Source organism: Sprattus sprattus (assembly GCF_963457725.1).
Source record: "Sprattus sprattus genome assembly, chromosome: 1".
NCBI lineage: Eukaryota > Metazoa > Chordata > Actinopteri > Clupeiformes > Clupeidae > Sprattus > Sprattus sprattus.
In genome coordinates, this window is record NC_137920.1 from 36,688,769 (window position 1) to 36,707,812 (window position 19,044).

Genomic DNA, 19,044 nt, shown 5'->3' on the forward strand with positions numbered 1-19,044 from the left:
TGTACATCCGGCAGGAGTGTTCATTCCTTCCTCTACCCTCAATTCTGACAGTGGTTGCCTGGGAGACCAAAACCTATAAAGCCAGTGCATATTGATTGACAACATACATATCTGCAGTGGAGGGGAGAATGAGAAAACACAAATCTGTCTACACACAAATCTGAGCATCATTAATTAGATAATTAGAGAATTGTTTAAAGTTTTAAGTTGGTCAAACCCCAAAATTAGCATTGGTGCTTGGTTTATCATTCAAACCAAATAGAGACCAATAATGTATTTACTGTATATATAATGTATATACTGTATACATAATGTAAATTTAGCATCTGCTGTGAACACCCTTGAAAGAGAGAGTGCAAAGGTGAAGGAGGGAGGCCTTGACTTTCACAACACTGGAAGTAGGAGAGATGAAGGAAGTTAACACCTTCTAATGGCAGCATATTAATTGGTTGTTAAACAGAGAAGAATGCAGCCCAGCCAGAACTCCATGGACTCACTTAACCCACCCACCCTCAGGCAGGGGCAACACCCAACAGGTAACACAACCCTCAACAAAGTGCTCTTACTCTAGAGCCAGAGAACATGTTGCAATACAATTCATGATCACCATGCGACGATACATTAAAACACAGACACAGTCAGAACGCTGGAACTCTTAGGAGGAGGATCAGAATGGAATGCGGTTGGGCGACTCTCCTCAGAAGGCTGTGGGGCTGAGGTAGAAGGCCCACATTTCTGGAAGGTTCTGTCACAGGGGTTGGGTGTATCAAGAAACACAATTCCATTCCTGACTGATTGTGCACACAGAGCACATTTTACCTGTAATAAGGTTTGGTGTTTAAACGGTAAATATACTGTATTATCTGTCACAGCTTCTCCTGAAACACATATTAGAATATGATGTACAAATAATCTTTGAATCGTCTTTTGTGTAGAAGTGAGAACATTGCCAATTTAACTACAGTACTTTTCAGTTAGGACTTTTGGCGTTAGATCAACCTGAATCAATGCCATTTTATCACATTAATGATTCCAAGTGGAAAAAAAAATCATTAGCAAGGAGTGGTTGAATCAGTGTGCTAGTGCCGTTTAGAAGAACATGTTTATAAATGCGTGGGATTCTTTATGTGTGTGAGAGGATGTCAAGGAAGTGTGTGTGTTTGTGTGTGTGTTTGCATAGTTTGTACCTCTCATCAGAGGATCACTTCATTGCTGATACCAACGTCACTGTCACCCGATTCAACAAGACCTAAGGTTACTTTATATAGTGAATGGAGTACGTTCTTAACCTGACAGGACTCCCAAGACTTCATGACTGAAGACTCACTAACCAAATGTGCAGTTATTTCAAGGTTGACTAGCCTTTATTGATAGGAGAGTGAAGATATTTAAGTAAGTGAGGGAACTTCGGGAGGTGACCTCAGGCCTGGACTCAAACCTCGGCCCTCATGGGCACTGTACCCATGTGTGGTGAGGGACATGAAAGTATATCCCCCTTATTATAGAAATGTTATGCAACATTGACCGTTATGTGTGGATACATAAACAAAACCGTACCGATTCTTTGACAGGTGACTGCGAAATAGTTTTCCCCACCACCAATTTTCCCCAAGAATTTGTTGTGGACAAGAGTAGCCAAGACTAACAATAAGCACTCCCCAAAGCCTATGAGGCACACATACTTCAGTTCTGTCTTGATGGCATTCAGTGCTTCATAGCCTGTTAAACATTCTACCTTGCTCCAGGGCTCTGAGGCTTAGATATGATACCTTCTGGTCGACTGATTTTACCAAGCACCTTTAAAAACATTGTTCACCGTTTAGTTGCCTGACTCAATTGATTATCTTTCACTCAGCACTCATAAATAAATATGGAGAAAAAAAACACACCCAAAATGAAGTGTGGCGCAAATAACTTCTTTTATTTCATGAGGCCGTCACAAACCTTAATTACATTTTTCTCTCTGCTTTAGATTGGTCTCCATTTCATTTCATTAACATGTTGCTGGATTAACACAAAAGTTTCAGCATTTCTGCCCTGATGCATTCCTTTAGATCAACACAGTCTTACCAAAAGATATCTTCATGTTGTCCTTAAAAGAAATGTTAAAAATACAAATGAGGAAAGGTTAGTTGGGATAGGACAAGCGACCATCAAGTGACCATCACTCGAATCAAAGTTCAAATAGGTTTAAAAAAAGAAAAGAAAAACGTTTCAAATAAAATAAAATCTTGCAGGAGGACTGGTCTATGACTGACTCGACTCCAACAAACAAAAAACGCTTTAGTGTTCATGGGAAGAGATCATTATGGGATTTGCTCAACTAAACATTCCTTCGGTTACTCTCCAAAACATTTTAAGAAAAGCTTGGCGAAAAAATTAAAAGATTTAATAAGGAATCAAGGGATTAAATCAAAATAAGAAACGAAAGAAGGCGCGGTCCTCCATGGCATTCTTCTGTTCTTCAGCGATAGTTACCCTTCGCAGAAGTCATTGTTGGTTCTCTGTAACACTGTTAACAGCATAGCATGTCCTCAACACTGGACTTTCGCTATTGCTATAGTTGGTATGTTGTCAGAGGTGCAATCAGCTAGGTGACTGCTGTCTACAATTGATCCTTGCATTAACTTCCTTGCTTTCCCTGCGGTGGGTACAGAGGGGACAGGGACATGCAAGATAAAGACAGACGTTGAGATGAACTCATTGACACATGAAGACGTCTGATCTTGTTGTTGGTGATGCTAGTTCTACTGCCCATAAAAGCACTGTGTGATATTAATGGCTCTGTCGTGTAATCACCCCGTGCCTTTTAACAAGTGTTCATGTGAGCGATAAAATGCTTGATTGATTGATTCTGCATGGAGATTCCCCGTTTCCTTGAATTAACGATAACTGGCGACCAGCGTTGCTGTCGTACACGGACACCAAGATTAGGTACATGAAGGCGCTTCATAAGACTTAGATTAAAAATAAAAAGAACTCAATCTTATAAGATAAATTAAGGGGGGTTCTCTCAAGAGTGAGAGACAGAGCGAGAAAGCCAAGAAAGAAAGAAACAAACAGAGAGAAAAGCGAGAAAGGGCCTTTTATATCCATATGCGTATGTCTGCGCGTGTTTTTGTGTGTTTGTGTGTTTGTGTGTGAGGTGTCTGGGGATGCTGCGTGAGCAAATGAACACCAGGCACGGAAGTCTCTAGAATCTGAAGTGCGTGTGTGCTGGATCAGCCAACACTCAGAGACTAGAGGAAGACCGGTGCCCTGGGACTCACACAGCCCAGCATGGGCCAACCACCACCGGCGGTCTGCGCCGGGATTTAGCTTCCGAAGCCGAAGATGCCCTTGATGTATCCGGTCAGGCCACCCTTGCCCTTCTGCTCCACCTTGTCGTCCAGGGGCGGGAAGGCCACGTGGTTGAGCGCCAGGTCGAAGAAGAGGGGCTTGCAGGGGATTGGCTGGAAGTCGGGGGGAAACTCCACCAGATTGGGCTGCTTGCCCACGAGGGTGGGATCCAGACGGAAGGCGTCCAATCGGTCACAGAGGGGCTGCAGAGTATGAGGGATAATCAAAAGGGTCATAAATGAGAACAAAAAAAATACTACATCATATAATGCCACATGTAAGAAGAACCATTGAAAAAACATATATTTTATTGACACACACACACACACAGCTGCAAAAATACTTAAGGGTTGTCACATTCACCCACTTGAACATGAAGCATGTTAGTGCGTGTGCATTTTATTGCTTTAATGACAAAATCACTTAAAATGCTGTGCATGGAATAATTCAACTTAATACGTAATGTTCTTGGCTCCCACTCCTACCTTGTTGTCTTTCACATTGGGCTGTATGGGTGTTTCCGCTACATCTTCTTTGTCTAAAATACAAACAAGCCCACAGCTGCAGCGTCAGGCCTACCATACATAACACCTCACATGACCAGTTACGTGTAAGGTCTCAATGTCAGAGTGGAGACTGTTATTTAACACATAACCATGAGGTAATGTCTAGCACTAGGAAATGGAGAAACAAAATGGCTGAACCCAAAATGGTATAACTCACCCAAGATGGCTGCCGCCTGCAGTGAGTATTTTTCGGCATTAACCTCTGCGATAAGTTCTTGAACATCTGGAAGGTCCTGTGAAAAACCAAGAGACATCAGCACTGTTTGACAGAAACGTCCAAACCTTCATATGAGCATTCTTAATGGCTGTTGAGAAGGCTCTACCTTGAGGCTGTTGTTCAAGTTCTTGGCCTGGGACTGGACCTCTTTGGCGTACTTCAGAACTCGCTCGTACAGAACCAGGGCCTCACTCCACTTCTTCACCAGCACATAGGACTGGGCGATGAAGAAACACCTGAAAAGGAAGGACAGCAAAAATGCCTTGAATAAAAGTCATACATGACAACCACCTCAGGATATATGGGGACCTGGGTGAAGCAGACATGCAGACATACCTGTAGGCCTTGTACACCAGGGTCTTTAGGGCCACCTCCTTCTGGAAGGTCTGATCCTCCTCCATTCCCTGAATGACGGACAATTCTGCCAGGCTCTACGGAGAGGAACAGCACCAGAGTCAATTAGCACAGGCCACGACTCAAACCCTGCCTTTCAGGTCCCTTCAGCCATCAGCACAGTTCAAAGTTCATCTCTGCACTGCTGTGACAAAAAAAGACCATAGCATTTTCTTGCTGGTCCTTGGGTCACTACACAAACTGCTTGCAGATCATTAGGAACTTGACGGTAACAAATATTCTGACATGTTACTATGAAAATTTGGAGATGAGGCTGGTAAGGTCAAAGAACGCTTGTACACTTTCTGTGACAGTTTATCAGACAACTCTACTGACCTTACCTAAAAGTCAGATACTATTCGACTGGCGGGAGCAAAACCACTGGTCTACATCAGCAGCAGCAAACCCTACAGTGCCATTTTCATGTGCGGGTTGCCGGCAATAGCCTGTTTAATTTCATACTAATTGATTAAAATGGGCTTCTTGGAAGACATCCTAAAAGGTAAATTCTATTGTGATTCGTACCAAGGACAGTCTCTAGGCCAGCCGAGTCAGAATCTAAGGATGTGTAACATTCATGAGCATCACCACGTGTCTGTCCTGACTGGGGGAAAAAATCCTTTTGAAGCTCACACATGGTCTCACACCATGTACTCTTGCCTTAAGGCTGCTGTCAAAAGTCGATAAATCGGCCTTGTCTTGTCTAACTTCTCACGACACCAAATCCCTACATTTTAGTTTTTTTACTACTATGACGATGACTACGGCTACTATTTCTACCACTGATGACTCCACAACCCTCCTTCCCATGATGCCCAGAGTGAAACATTCTTGAACGGAACAAGAGAAGAGGCGAGCACCCTTCCATGGCCAGGGGCCGGGGGCCACAGCGAGGGCGAGGCTGGTACCTGCAGGATGATGTCGTAGAGGCGGATGAGGTCCTGGGGCCGGGGCCCCCTCTTGCTCTCGTCCATCTCGGGCTCCTTGAGCTTGGCCTGCAGCGTGTGGGCCATGCTCTCATTGCGCTTCACCACGGTCCACAGCTTGATGTAGGTCAGGTAGCTGTGGACAGGGCCGAACACCAAGGGTCAGAGAGGGGTTAGAGGTCAAAGGTCAGAGAGGGTGGGCTGACGACAAGCTCTCAGGAGGAGGACACACACACACACACACACACACACACACACACACACAGAGAGACACACAGCCAAAATGAAGCACACCAGAGGCGTAACACACCTGTGCAGGAACTGCAGGTTAGAGACCTTCCCTCCCTCCGGTTCTGATCCCCTCTCTCTGGTTTTCTGGGGAGTAGCACAAACAAGACTGTCATGTTAACACCACAGAGAGTTAATCTGAACCACACCACTATAAATAATACCCAGAGGCAAAAAGAAGAGAAAATTGTTGTCTCCTTACCACGTCAATCCTGATTTCCTCTCGCACTGCCTGGATGGTGTCTCTGCACTCTGCCAGGAGAGTCTCATAAAGACGCTCTTTAGTTTCTTCACTGGAAGCCTAACGGGGCAAAACACAAACACACACAACCCACTTAGAATTAGACGGAAATGCAGAAACACTAAACCATAAACTGACGAGACATGGAGACCCTGAAGATCATATTAGAAAAAAGGAGTTCAAGCCATTCCTGAAGAAAAGTACATCAACAAGCAACACAACCGACAAATAAATAAATAAATAAATAAATAAACACAACTCCATTAGTATACACAATCCACAGATGCAGGACAGGTACAAGTGCATGTTGAACGGCCATTTTGACTTTATACAGTTTTGTAATGTTTACACAGGAGAGCCTGTGGAATGAATGGACAATGTGTAATAGTCTCACTCTATCCACTCTGGCTTAAGTTTGGTTTTATCTAGGAAATGTGGGTGTACAAAAACCTACATTGTAATGAAAGATATGTGACGGCTCATGAATAGAAGCTATGCAACTGGGCAGGTTTCATATGCATACCTGAGGAAGCAGATATGCTACAGTTAAGTCATTGTGCGACCGTTTCATCCGTCAAAGAAAAGGCGTGCACCATTTTACTTCGAAAGTTCTTACCATCTTCATAGTGAAGCTACAAGCATGCTACAAGCTAAACAACTAAGTGGCTTGTAGCAATAAAAAGAACAATATTGATACATTTTAGAAACCTTGATTTTAAGATAACATAGTTTGATGTATGGGGCCAACCTTTCAACCCTAAATATGAATGTTACAGGAATGCAAGACATTGCCTTGTGGCCATTTGCTACTGCCGTGTACAGGCAATTAACAGGGACACTTTGATGCCTGCCACCAGTAGTCTTCTCTTAAGGAGATCAGTCAAGTGTTACAAAAACAGACACTACAAAAACCAGGTACTCAAAATATGCAGCACACCAGACAGACGCTGTGCAAAGCACCGTCATTAATGGGCTGTTTATGATGGCACGGCGAGACTGCCACACCAGTATGTGCACTAGGCCTGGCTTTTGGCACAGTCTCAACCGGGCCACCATGCTGGCAACGCCTTGAATGACTGAGATGGAACCAGCTTCCTTACAGTGAGTGTGAAACAGATATGCGGAAAGGGGGGGGGGGATGTGTAGGGAAACCAACTAGAACCCAGGGTGACAACACTTGCAAATATGGCTGTGGTATCACTGCAAACCGCTCTGAATACCGCGGCTAGTCAATTTCCATAGCCTTGCAGCTCTACTTATGAAGGAGTACATTAGTAAAGACACTACCACAAATAGTGAGGGGTGTCAGTCACAGTTCACACCCAGAACCTTAAATCCAGTAGCAATCTGTTGTAGCTCCCAATAGGTTCAAAAAGCACATACAAACACTGTTGGCCCCCACTTATTTTACCCTTGATTGTTACAGTGTTACTTTACTATTTGGATCAGGGCGACATACTGGGGAACAAAGGCTAAAAGCCTACTGATACTGCTCCACGCAACGCCACCACTATCCAGTCCAGCCAGAATGCGGAACTGGAATATTTGTGCGTGGAGAGAGACAGGGCAGTCAGAGCTATGGGCTGTAGTGACAACAGACCTTTAATTACGATAAATTATGCTCATTTGTATGGCTTCCAAGAGTTTATGGATTTCTAGACAGGCTGTGTACTGCCTTGTGGGGCTTGTGAGGGGAGCAGTATGTTGGAGGGCGTTGAGGCACCGGGCCTGATGGCAGGCAGGGCTGTCATGGGGAGAATGCAGGATGTGAAGCCGCATGCCACGGGCCTGAGCTGTCTGCCTGCCTGCCATGGGTGTGTCTGGGTGGGGAAGAGCAGAGAGCAGCCAGGGGTGGGGCAGCTTGCCTCTTATACTCATGTACCTCACTGACTCACTGTATGCATGTGTTACTGTGTGAGTGTGTGAGAGTGTGTTTGTGTGTGTGTATATATGAGTGCGGGGTCCTGTAGGGCAGAACAGCGCCATCTAGAGGGGAATTAGGTTAAAAAAACACATCTACCATACCCAACTGTGAGGACTGTCTAGACGATGCTGAAAAAAAAAAAAGATCACGCTGAAAGAGTTAGAGATACGCCCAGGGCGTCTACCAGGCAACTAGGCAAGAGAAATAGCTGTAATTACTTCTTGCGTGAGAGACTGTTTCTAACCAGGGCTGTGCAACATAAACACCTTGCATCTCCCAGTGAGTTCTACAAACACAATTTCAGAGCCCAGACTGTGCCCAGAAAAGCCCCAGAGATTTGTGTTAAGCCATAATTTACAGTTATTAGGCTGGAGGAGCTAGAAGGCCCTAGAAGGAATGAAGAATGACTTGTTTTGATACTGTCATTTTATATTTGAAGATTAAAGGTGTAGCTTTTAAATGTTGGAAGAAGTTTGAAGTTTTGAAACTGGACAGCCCAGTCTCAATACCCTTTCTCTCTTTCGAGGCATTAGCATAAACCCTTCTGACTGGCTTATCACTGCTGGCGTCAGGCCATCTACAGCAGTATGTAAGGATTTTAATCTCTTTTTTAATCAAGATTTTCAAACGGAACATCATCACGTGGACAAGCATCTGCCGCTCTCCTGATGAACTCACCTGAGCGATGGCTGCCTCGTTGTCTGCCAGCCCCAGGAGGAAGATGCGGGCCTTGTCGATCTTGACGGGCACGGTGCGCCCCCGCCACTCCACCTCGCTCATGGTGGCGGCCTGCTTGGCCCTAGTTTGGGTGATCAAAGTCTGCCGCAGATAACAGACAAAAAAACAATTCAAGCAAAAACATGACTGACTGAATGGCTACTTCTGATGATTGCTGTTCAAGGAAGTAGTCTAGTCATTTTTGCAAGGCTAACCAATGCGGAATGCTTAAAAGCACACAGCTTATCTTTAACACTGAGACTACACAAGGATACAATTTTTAAATCGCAGGTATAAAAAGTGAGTGCATGATTATGATTTGATGGGAAACAAAGGAGTTATATATGCATATTGGTGGTATAAAGATCTTTTGTGGTTTTAAAGCAAAGACAGGCTCTCTACTGGGACAGTCACTGATGTGTGTCTGTAATAAGGTCAGTCTATGATGTCACTGATGTGTGTCTGTAATAAGGGCAGTCTCTGATGGCACTGATGTGTGTCTGTAATTAGGGCAGCCACTGATGTCACTGATCTGTGTCTGTAATAAGGTCAGTCTCTGATGTGTGTCTGTAATAAGAGCAGTCTATGATGTGTGTCTGCAATAAGGGTAGTCTATGATGTCACTGATGTGTGTCTGTAATAAGGGCAGTCTCTGATGTGTGTCTGTAATAAGGGCAGTCTATGATGTCACTGATGTGTGTCTGTAATAAGGGCAGTCACTGATGTGTGTCTGTAATAAGGGCAGTCTATGATGTCACTGATGTGTGTCTGTAATAAGGGCAGCCACTGATGTCACTGACGTGTGCCTGTAATAAGGGCAGTCTCTGATGTCATTGATGTGTGTCTGTAATAAGGGAAGCCACTGATGTCACTGATGTGTGTCTGTAATAAGGGCAGTCTCTGATGTCACTGATGTGTGCCTGTAATAAGGGCAGTCTCTGATGTCACTGATGTGTGTCTGTAATAAGGGCAGCCACTGATGTCACTGATGTGTGCCTGTAATAAGGTCAGTCTATGATGTCACTGATGTGCATCTGTAATAGGGATGTGCATCTCATCACTGAGGAAGATGCGATACACATCTCGATGCACTGCCAACGATCCGATACATTAAAGATACATAAAAGCAGCTACTAATGCGATACGATTCACCCCTATTGCGATGCAGTACGATTCGACACGATGCGATTCAACAAGGTGCGATACAAAATAATGCAATTTTATATTATTCATAATGATTCATTTATTTGTCATACAACAAATCATTAAAAAGGTATCTGACAAAATATAACATGTATATGTACGTGTGTAAGTGTTCTCTAAATGTCTTTTTTTTTTTTAACTGTAGGCCTACCAAGCAGTCACAACACAGTTTGCTTCATCCTAAACATGTGGATCAAATGCCTCACGCAATCAATTTAACTTATTTGCCCTATTTTAAGGTTTTTCTTTAGGTTTTGAGTTGATCCACATGATCAGGATGAAGAAAAAAGTATAATGGAGACTAGCTGCTAGATTTCCTTTTCCAATTTAAGGAAGGCACAGGTAAATTCAAGTAACAAATAGAGAGTTTAGCTACGGTATATGGAGTATATTCTTACCTCTTCCTCCATCATCACCTCTGCTATTATCTTTAAAAATACCATGTCCTTGGTGCCGTGGTCTTCCAAGAAAGCCAGGTCTTTGAAACGTGGTTCAAGCGCCAGTGTTGTGTCTGAACGCGTTCATTGAATGAAAGTTAATGAACTCGTTCATAATTTTGGTGAAAGTGAACTGAACGTAGGGTATTACTGTCTGATTAACGATACTGTGAGCGTGTTCATTCTGGTGTCTGAGAACTGCACGTTCACTCTTTTTAATTTCGTTCAATAAGGTGCTAGATTTCTAGAGACTTCCATGCGAAAAACACCGTTAGTAATAGTCGCTTATCCCACTGTCTATTCCTGTGAGAGCCCCGAAGTTGTGTAGAGGCCGAGAGCGGTATTGCAGACAGATAGTGATTTTAGAAAAGTTATAGACTTCACGAGAAGCGGCCATTAACAGCAGTGGAGATGAGAGCGCGTTTAAGAAACAGTAAGAGAGGTGGAATCTATCTAAATATAAAATGATTGGTCTTGTATTGAGATTATACTGATACAAAAATGTTAGAACCGATGCATCGCGATTCATCTCACATTGTATCCGGTCCACACTTTTTTGATCCGGGCCATCGTATCGTGAACTTTTATGCCGGTGCATCGTGGCGAACCGGTGAATCTTCCCATCCCTAATCTGTAATAAGGGCAGTCACTGATGTGTGTCTGTAATAAGGGCAGTCACTGATGTCACTGATGTGTCTGTAATAAGGGCAGCCACTGATGTCACTGATGTGTGCCTGTAATAAGGGCAGTCTATGATGTCACTGATGTGCATCTGTAATAAGGGCAGTCTCTGATGTGTGTCTGTAATAAGGTCAGTCTCTGATGTCACTGATGTGTCTGTAATAAGGGCAGTCTCTGATGTGTGTCTGTAATAAGGGCAGTCTCTGATGTGTGTCTGTAATAAGGGCAGTTACTGATGTCAGTGATGTGCGTCTGTAATAAGGGCAGTTACTGATGTGTGCCTGTAATAAGGTCAGTCTCTGATGTGTGCCTGTAATAAGGTCAGTCTCTGATGTGTGCCTGTAATAAGGTCAGTCTCTGATGTCACTGATGTGTGCCTGTAATAAGGTCAGTCTCTGATGTGTGCCTGTAATAAGGTCAGTCTATGATGTGTGCCTGTAATAAGGTCAGTCTATGATGTCACTGATTTGTGTCTGTAATAAGAGCAGTCTCTGATGGCACTGATGTGCATCTGTAATACGAGCAGTCTCTGATGTGTGTCTGGAATAAGAGCAGTTACTGATGTGAGCCTGTAATAAGGTCAGTCTATGATGTCACTGATGTGTGTCTGTAATAAGAGCAGTCTCTGATGTGTGCAGTGATTCCCCTACAATGATATTAGGGTGGCGCCCCGCCCCCCCAACGGCCCCGCCCGCCCCCCCTGGAAGCTCAAGTTAATTGTGATTTTTTTATTTATTTATTTTTATTTATAATACTTATTTTTAAGTAAAACTGCTTATCCTAACCCCTAATCCTGAAGTATAACTGTTGCATACTGTTACTGTAAGATGTTATATTGACTGCTGTCATTAAAAGTAACACATGAACATCATAATTCATTTAAGTGTTTGCGTCCGTGTCCGCCGCCGCACCCCTGCCGCCGTCCCCCTGCCGCCGTCCCCCTCCCCCCCCCCAAGCTGTAAACCTAGGGGAAACACTGGTGTGTCTGTAATAAGGTCAGTCTATGATGTCACTGATGTGCGTCTGTAATAAGGGCAGTTACTGATGTGTGCCTGTAATAAGGTCAGTCTATGATGTCACTGATGTGTGCCTGTAATAAAGTCAGTCTATGATGTCACTGATGTGTGCCTGTAATAAGGTCAGTCTCTGATGTGTGTCTGTAATAAGGTCAGTCTATGATGTCACTGATGTGTGCCTGTAATAAAGTCAGTCTATGATGTCACTGATGTGTGCCTGTAATAAGGTCAGCCTCTGATGTGTGTCTGTAATAAGGGCAGCCACTGACCTCCAGCTTCTCTGCCATCATGCCACCACTGCCTCCAGCACTCAGCCTCATCTGCATCAGGTCATTTATGGCATTCTGGTCACCTAGCAGAGCGAGACAGCGCGAGGTTATACATGGAATAGAGTGACATCATGAATTAAAGAAGGCTTTCAACTGTGAGCTACTTGATTATTCAAGGCATGATTCTGACCTTGTTATTATATGTTTGGGGTAAGCTTAGGATCTAGATTACAATAAAGAAGCACACATTTCTATAGGAATCTTGCAAATATATAGATAACTTTTTGATGCAAAACTCTACATCGAATTAAACTACATAGCCAGGCATGCCTGAGGGCACAAATGGAATCTTAATTTTGAAAATATCTAAAACCTTTCACTATGCTACAATTTCCCTTAGAAAGCAAGACCCTGAAACTAATTCGTTGTGTTTGGGAAAGGTGTGTGGGTGGGTGTGGGCATGAATAGCTCCAGCTCTCACCAATGTTGTATGCACAGTAGCGGAGGTTGGGCGAGATCTCCTCCACCCTCTGGTTGTAGAGCACCGCCTGCTCCTCAGTGAAAGCACTGGCCAGCTTCTCATAGATGGTTCTGCAGATACACACCTTGGTCATTACTCATCACAAAAGCAAAACTCTTTCATGAATAGATACTAGTCCTGAAACGAAGTGTACATGCCAAAAGGCTGAGCTCATCAAAACAAACAGAATAACTACATGTGCATTCCCCTACAGGCCAGCTGCTCTTTAGAACACTTCTTGCAACACAAGACTTGGTAGTTTGCAAGTTATACCAATCAATCAATCTATATACATATACACACAAACACATTCTGAGTCCATTTATTATAGTGACTAATGTAACTGAGTGCCAAGCATCCACTCTGAACTCACTTGCACTTGTTAAAGGCCTCCATTGCAGCTTTCCACTCCTGAAGCTCAAACTGGACCATTCCCGTCAGGTATGCAGTGTAGGCCTACAAAAATAATAATTTAAAAAAATCACCGTCTGAGATCAATTCACATTTATCAAACGCAGCAAGGTAGATCTCTCAAGACAAGATCCAGACCATGTAGCACCCTCTGAACATCTGTGTCCACATTTCTTTTCTTGACTCATCTGCTTGATTGATTACAAAACAAATTCTGGGCTGGAAAATGGCCCCAGTGTCTCCCCAGCAGAGTCCTTCCCTGCTTTCAGAGCCTCACCTGGGCCTCCAGCTTGGTCTTGGCGTCCACGCGCGGGCTCTCGCAGAGGCGCTCCAGGTGCTCGCCGTGCTTGGCGGCCTTGCGCAGCCGGGCCAGCAGGTGGAAGCGCTTGCGTGGCTCCGTGTTGGCCTCCTGCTTCAGCTGCATGGCGTAACTCCACGCTCGCTCTGACTCCATCAGCACCAGCAGCAGGTACCTTAGGGGAGGCCCAGCGCCACGTCAGGTTAACTCCAACCAACTCACTCAATCACACAGCTGGGATGGATTAGGCCTCGCTCATGTGTTAAGCATTATACCCGTCTTTGAGCATTCATTTTTGAAATCGTGCCTCCATTGAGGCTGTACATTATCAAAGATTTATTTTCTATCTTGTGAGGGGCCATGAGTAGGGCAGACCTAGGCTACATTCTATTGCTACACAAGCACAGCAGATCTTAATGCCCTGTCTATACACGGAGGTAGTCTTGACTAGACAGATCATGTTGACAGTGTTACCTATTGTCAGACACCATTTCTACAGTCACTTTCTTCCCTGTGAACTTGTGTCGGTGGCCCACTTTGAAACCAAGAGTTTTCCGCAGGCGACGCAAGCGGCGAGAGCAGTAGCCCCTGTGAAGGAAAACAAAATAGAGGTGTGTTAACTTCACAGCTTAAAGAGCACTGGAGTAATACGCTACCATATGGTTCATCAACCGGACAACACAATCGTCGGCTCTTTTACCTGTATCGCTGATAGTCTCCATGCCTCAACCCATGTTGTTGCTGTGACTCCTTAATGATCTGAAGAACTGGTGTCAGAGTTAAGGACAAACTGGGGTCTAAAAGTAACTCCCTTTAGAACACAGCAGTCTAATATCATAATAGTTGGTTTTACTCTGTTCCAAAATTACTAAATCAGATATACCACCAGCTAACACCCTTCCTTTAATGCTTGGATGGTTTGATCAACACTAGTAGTGTTTTTGACACAACCTGCTAGGTTTACATGTTAGGAACGACATTTGCAAAGTTATAAAGATGGGCTAAGTTACAACGTTTAACGTCCACATCAACATTACGAAAAAGGACTACAATATAATTTAAAGTGATTCAGAAATATTGTGTCGGCTACTATAGCGGATAGTGACACGTAGACTTAAGATAGAGCAAACCCCCGGGTAGCTAGTAAAGCTTTGCTACACCGGCTAGCTTGCTATCTATCCAACAAATGAATGACCATAGCAATCATTGCACTAAGGATTATAGTCAATGCAAACTCTTTTAAAATATGCGATTCTTAGTAAGGATACTTTCCAGTCCAAGGTTCTCCTTATTTTCATCCATCCCCGATCTTTTAATCTCACTTTGCTTGTCTGCGGCCATTTTCGTGCTAACACACGTCTTGGTAGGATGTAGTAATAGTAACCCGGAAGTATATCTAAGGTCACGGAAGGGAGCTCCCGAGTCTGTCACTAACCTATTACTGCAGCAGCCTACCTACCAAATCCAAACTTGTATCAAGTCAGTTGCAAAAGTTATTCTGTTTCTGGACAACATAAATGCCAAGTGAATCACCTCACCTTTTTGTTATTCAATTATTCAAAATGTTTTGTGCATATTTTACTCAAACTCAATTTCACAAATCATGATGTACAAAATAGACTTTTAATACACATTGGACATACAAAATTTGCATTTTTGCAACATACATCAGAGCATCATCAACAATTCGGTCTTCTCAAATATGTCAAACTATTCCAATCAATACTGTTTTTTCAAAAGAGGTAGATCTATATTTTAAATGACAATTGAAGAGACAATAAGTCTGTATGTGACATAAACAGACTTGAAGACTTTAGACCTTCTTCATTCAAACCGTTTGCACAGTTAGCATAGGCACCTGTGGTCCACAACTCAGATGTTACTGGCTGCGTTAATGTATTTCTGGAGGTATTTCTTGACCTCGGAGATGTGCATGGTCTCTCTGATGGTGGTGTCTCGGTTGCGCACTACAAGCAGGCCATTCTCCAGCGTGTTCTCACTGATCATTACGGTGAAGAGCACACCCATCTCATCATACCTGCAGACACCCATCAAAGGACAATCAAATGAAGGAACTCAGTAGGGTGACATGGTGTAAAATTGTGTACGGCAGTTGAGATTATCTCACCGATAAACTTGACCAAAACAATGGTACAAAAGATAAAAGTATTAGTTACTTGGTGTGCAACTGCTCCAGTGATTGAGGCATAGTCTCAAGGTAGCCTGGCCACACAGAGATGTCTGCTTCAAGAAATTCCGTGACCAAACCCTCACAAACCTATAAAAATACAGCGCAAAAATCCTGATATTAAAGATTATTACTTAACTTTGACAGCGGTTTCCAACAAAGGTAAATTTGTTGTATTAGGATTTTTACAGGTGTGTGTCATACCAAAACAGGGCATAGAGGTTGTGGACTCTAAACCGCAGAGTCTTTCAGTACTGTGAAAAAGACTTTGAGAAAAATGTCTGGAAGATACAGTAAAACTAAATCTATACCTGTCTCAGCTCCACAGTAGCGCCTCGTCCCATGTCTAGGGCCACTTTAATTGGAGCCAAGGTGGGGTGGAGCTTCAGCACCTGGGTGTCAAGACCAGGCAGACCGTTTAATGAATTACAAAATACTGTTAAAATATCAATAAAATTAAAAAAATAACGTTTTTCTTTAATATAAATATTACATTTAGTTGGTACTTGAAAAAGTAACATGAAGATATAGGTCTATATACAGCGGCTCACAGACAAAAAAAGTCTCATTCGATGTCTATTCGAAATGCCGCAAGTAAAAAAAAACTCAAACAAATGCTGACTATGTTCCTTTATGGTGGTGATTCATGCTCTCTTACAGCATTTTGTATGACCGTGATAGAACAGGCACACATACAGACCTTTCTTTGGTGAATCTTTTGCTTGATGCTAACTTTCTTCTCCATTTGTAGAGAGTTAAAGAGGTAGGCTAGCAGACCCCGATCCATGTTTCCACTCAGTGCTATGACTTGAGGCACAAATAACTTTCTCCCATCCTTGCACTGCAAGAACAAACACAAGATATTTCATAGCTCAAAGGCATACAGTAGTGTTAAAGTGCACATTTAGTGTAGTGAAAACATATTCAGCCCGTAATTGCCATCCCCAATTAAGATTATGTCGTCTTTAGCTCCTTGTGCTACAAGATTAGTAGTAGTAGAGAACCAGCAAGGCTACAGACACAGGCAGAGTTTTATAAAGGCATCTATCCTCCATATAAGACAAGCAGCACTGTCTTAACCATCCAGTGTCTAATGATTTCTGACACACACCTGCAACTTAGCTTTGGCGTTTGCATGTGTCTTCAGCAGCTCAGAATCCCCCAGGTTCCACAGGGTCTCCAGGGGCTCGGGTCCCCAGGGGAAGCTGTATGTCACTTGGACCCCGCGGGACGCTCCATCCTTCAGCTCTGCTTCCACAAGTTCACTGGAGCTGAAGTCGGATGGGCTCAAGGCAAACTGAGGCAGAGCAGATTTAGCATTAGCAACCTCGATTACAGAGTAAAAGTCTGTCTCCATACCATATTCCATACGGTACACCAACTGTCTACACCATACAACATGTTTGTTTGCTTTTTTACTCAAAATGGATAATTAATCATATGCAACCTGTCTATGTGAAATTGTTCACATGTTCCCTTCACCTGTGAATCAGTGTGTCTGGCTAACATACATGCTACATGCAGTCAGAACTAAAGACAGAGGCTCCTGAATTGTGACAGCTAAAATAGGGCAGAGGCAACTACTGATAAAAGTCTCTAATGACCTTTCGCCACCATTTCAACCGCTGCCTTGTCCAGTGGTCCAGCCACTGTGAAGAGGTGCGTGGGGAGCAGAACCACACTAGGGAGGCTTCTGTGAACTCTGATGAGCTGGCAAAAAAACAGGATTAGATAGATCCAGTTTAGACTACACTGTAATTTTAACACATTGGACATTCAGAGGTATATGACCTGACAATTACATGCAACGAACAGATGATTCCAGTGTTGATAACCCTTTAAAGTTTAAATGCTGTGTAAAACCATAAACCGAAACATTATAACTATAATAGATTATGGTTAAATGTGTCAATGAAGATGAAGAACTCAAGACTGAAAACAAATCTGTGTGAAATCTTGTGTCCTTACCAACCAATTCCAGCTATGTTCTGATCTGAGAGTTGGTAGCAGGTGCCAGTTTCAGCCAAACCAAATGGTAGCTTCTTGTTTACCAGCTCCAGAGAAGGCAGATACTGCTCTAGGGCCCCTTAAACAACAAAGACCAGAAGCATCACCACATCCATTCTGAACCCAAAACACAGATATTGCAGACCTTGCTCACCTTGAAGCAGGTTTGTACGGACTGATGAACTATGATGAAGAAGCTGCTGCAGCCTATCAAGTACTTGGTCTTTGGTGAGGTCCTTGTTGTTAATAATTTGTCCAATGGCACTGGTATCCACAAGCTTCAAACTCCCCTTGCCATTGGGGACATGCTGCAATGTGTTAATTCCGAACACCTGTGTTTTTGATCTAGTGACAGAATTCCACCACTGTTCTGAAATGTTCTTTTGGAGTTCCTTTCCGAGAGGTCCATAACTACAGGAAGTTCCATGCCTCAGCGCCTGAGCATGAGACTCGCTGGGTGCTATGTAAAAGCGTTCCGTGCAGAGCTTCAGCAGTGCGTTCAATGCGAGGTCAGATTCGGAACCTTGGCTATGTAGCGCTCTGCTCATCTGTAGCACACACTGAGGTCTATGCTTGCCACATTGGAGACGTATTTGCAATACGCATCTTCTAACACAATAAGTAAACATCTTCATGTTAGCATTGCTATAATCATCTGAAGAGAGACAAAGTTATAGTAGAGCAGCAATGTCAAACCTATTCTGCATTCTCTTCACATTTGCTCCTATCGTAGCTCTTCTAAAGTTGCATGAAGATGTTGTGTGCTGTCCGGTCATCTGATGTTGGGAAATAAATTAGCGTACTGTCTATTTGTAGTTGTCTATTCAATCAAAACTGAAATACGTCATCATCAGATTCTTTATTTACAGACCACACGTGGGTCGACACCACAGCGGCAAGAGCCAGGACACGGCCAAGTATACGCAAACTCCTTCCGGGTGTAGTTGTGGTTCCGGTTGGAGGTGTCCCTCACTCAAAACACAGTACATCAACTTTTTCATTATATAAATGTAACAACACCTGTCTTTTTGTGGTGCTTGTATGATGCTATCCTCAGTACTATTCTGGTGGAAGAATGACAGGCAAATATTGTTATAGTTGCTTGCAATTTACACGAGCACGAGGAACGCTGTCAGTCCATCTGCAAAAAGCGATGTGGTGGATCTAATTAGCTACCTGCAATGGTTCCTCTTGTAACAACGAAGGCTTATTTAGATATTCAGTAACAGTCAGTTAGAGTCTATTGCGTCTATTCTGTCAGAAATTGCCTTGGTTCAGAAACATTTTTATTTCAAGATGACTTTGACAGATTTGTTTTTTTATTTATTGTAGTTGTAGGCCTATCATGATGCGCTGTCAACTTAGACACTTCACTTAGGACACTTTTTAATTCTGGAAATAAC

General features: G+C 43.3%; 2 protein-coding genes across 2 annotated transcripts; both read right to left on the reverse strand.

Moving 5' to 3' along the window:
• Positions 1-1,911: 1,911 nt before the first annotated feature.
• Positions 1,912-14,810, reverse strand: srp68 (signal recognition particle 68). Its single transcript, XM_080849588.1, has 16 exons — positions 14,715-14,810; positions 14,147-14,213; positions 13,921-14,034; positions 13,426-13,621; positions 13,111-13,193; positions 12,699-12,808; positions 12,218-12,300; positions 8,573-8,713; positions 5,932-6,030; positions 5,752-5,816; positions 5,424-5,577; positions 4,459-4,553; positions 4,229-4,358; positions 4,063-4,138; positions 3,825-3,877; positions 1,912-3,542 (listed from the first exon to the last, which is right to left on the reverse strand). The coding sequence occupies exons 1-16, from the start codon at positions 14,785-14,787 to the stop codon at positions 3,315-3,317; spliced, it is 1,767 nt and encodes a 588-aa protein (XP_080705714.1). The 5' UTR covers positions 14,788-14,810; the 3' UTR covers positions 1,912-3,314.
• A 450-nt stretch (positions 14,811-15,260) lies between these two features.
• polg2 (polymerase (DNA directed), gamma 2, accessory subunit) lies at positions 15,261-18,468 on the reverse strand. The gene is made up of 8 exons (XM_080860283.1): positions 17,796-18,468; positions 17,603-17,720; positions 17,239-17,344; positions 16,746-16,931; positions 16,335-16,475; positions 15,946-16,026; positions 15,624-15,724; positions 15,261-15,484 (listed from the first exon to the last, which is right to left on the reverse strand). Exons 1-8 carry the CDS (start codon positions 18,274-18,276, stop codon positions 15,319-15,321), a joined length of 1,380 nt encoding a protein of 459 aa, XP_080716409.1. The 5' UTR covers positions 18,277-18,468; the 3' UTR covers positions 15,261-15,318.
• Between the last annotated feature and the right edge of the window lie 576 nt (positions 18,469-19,044).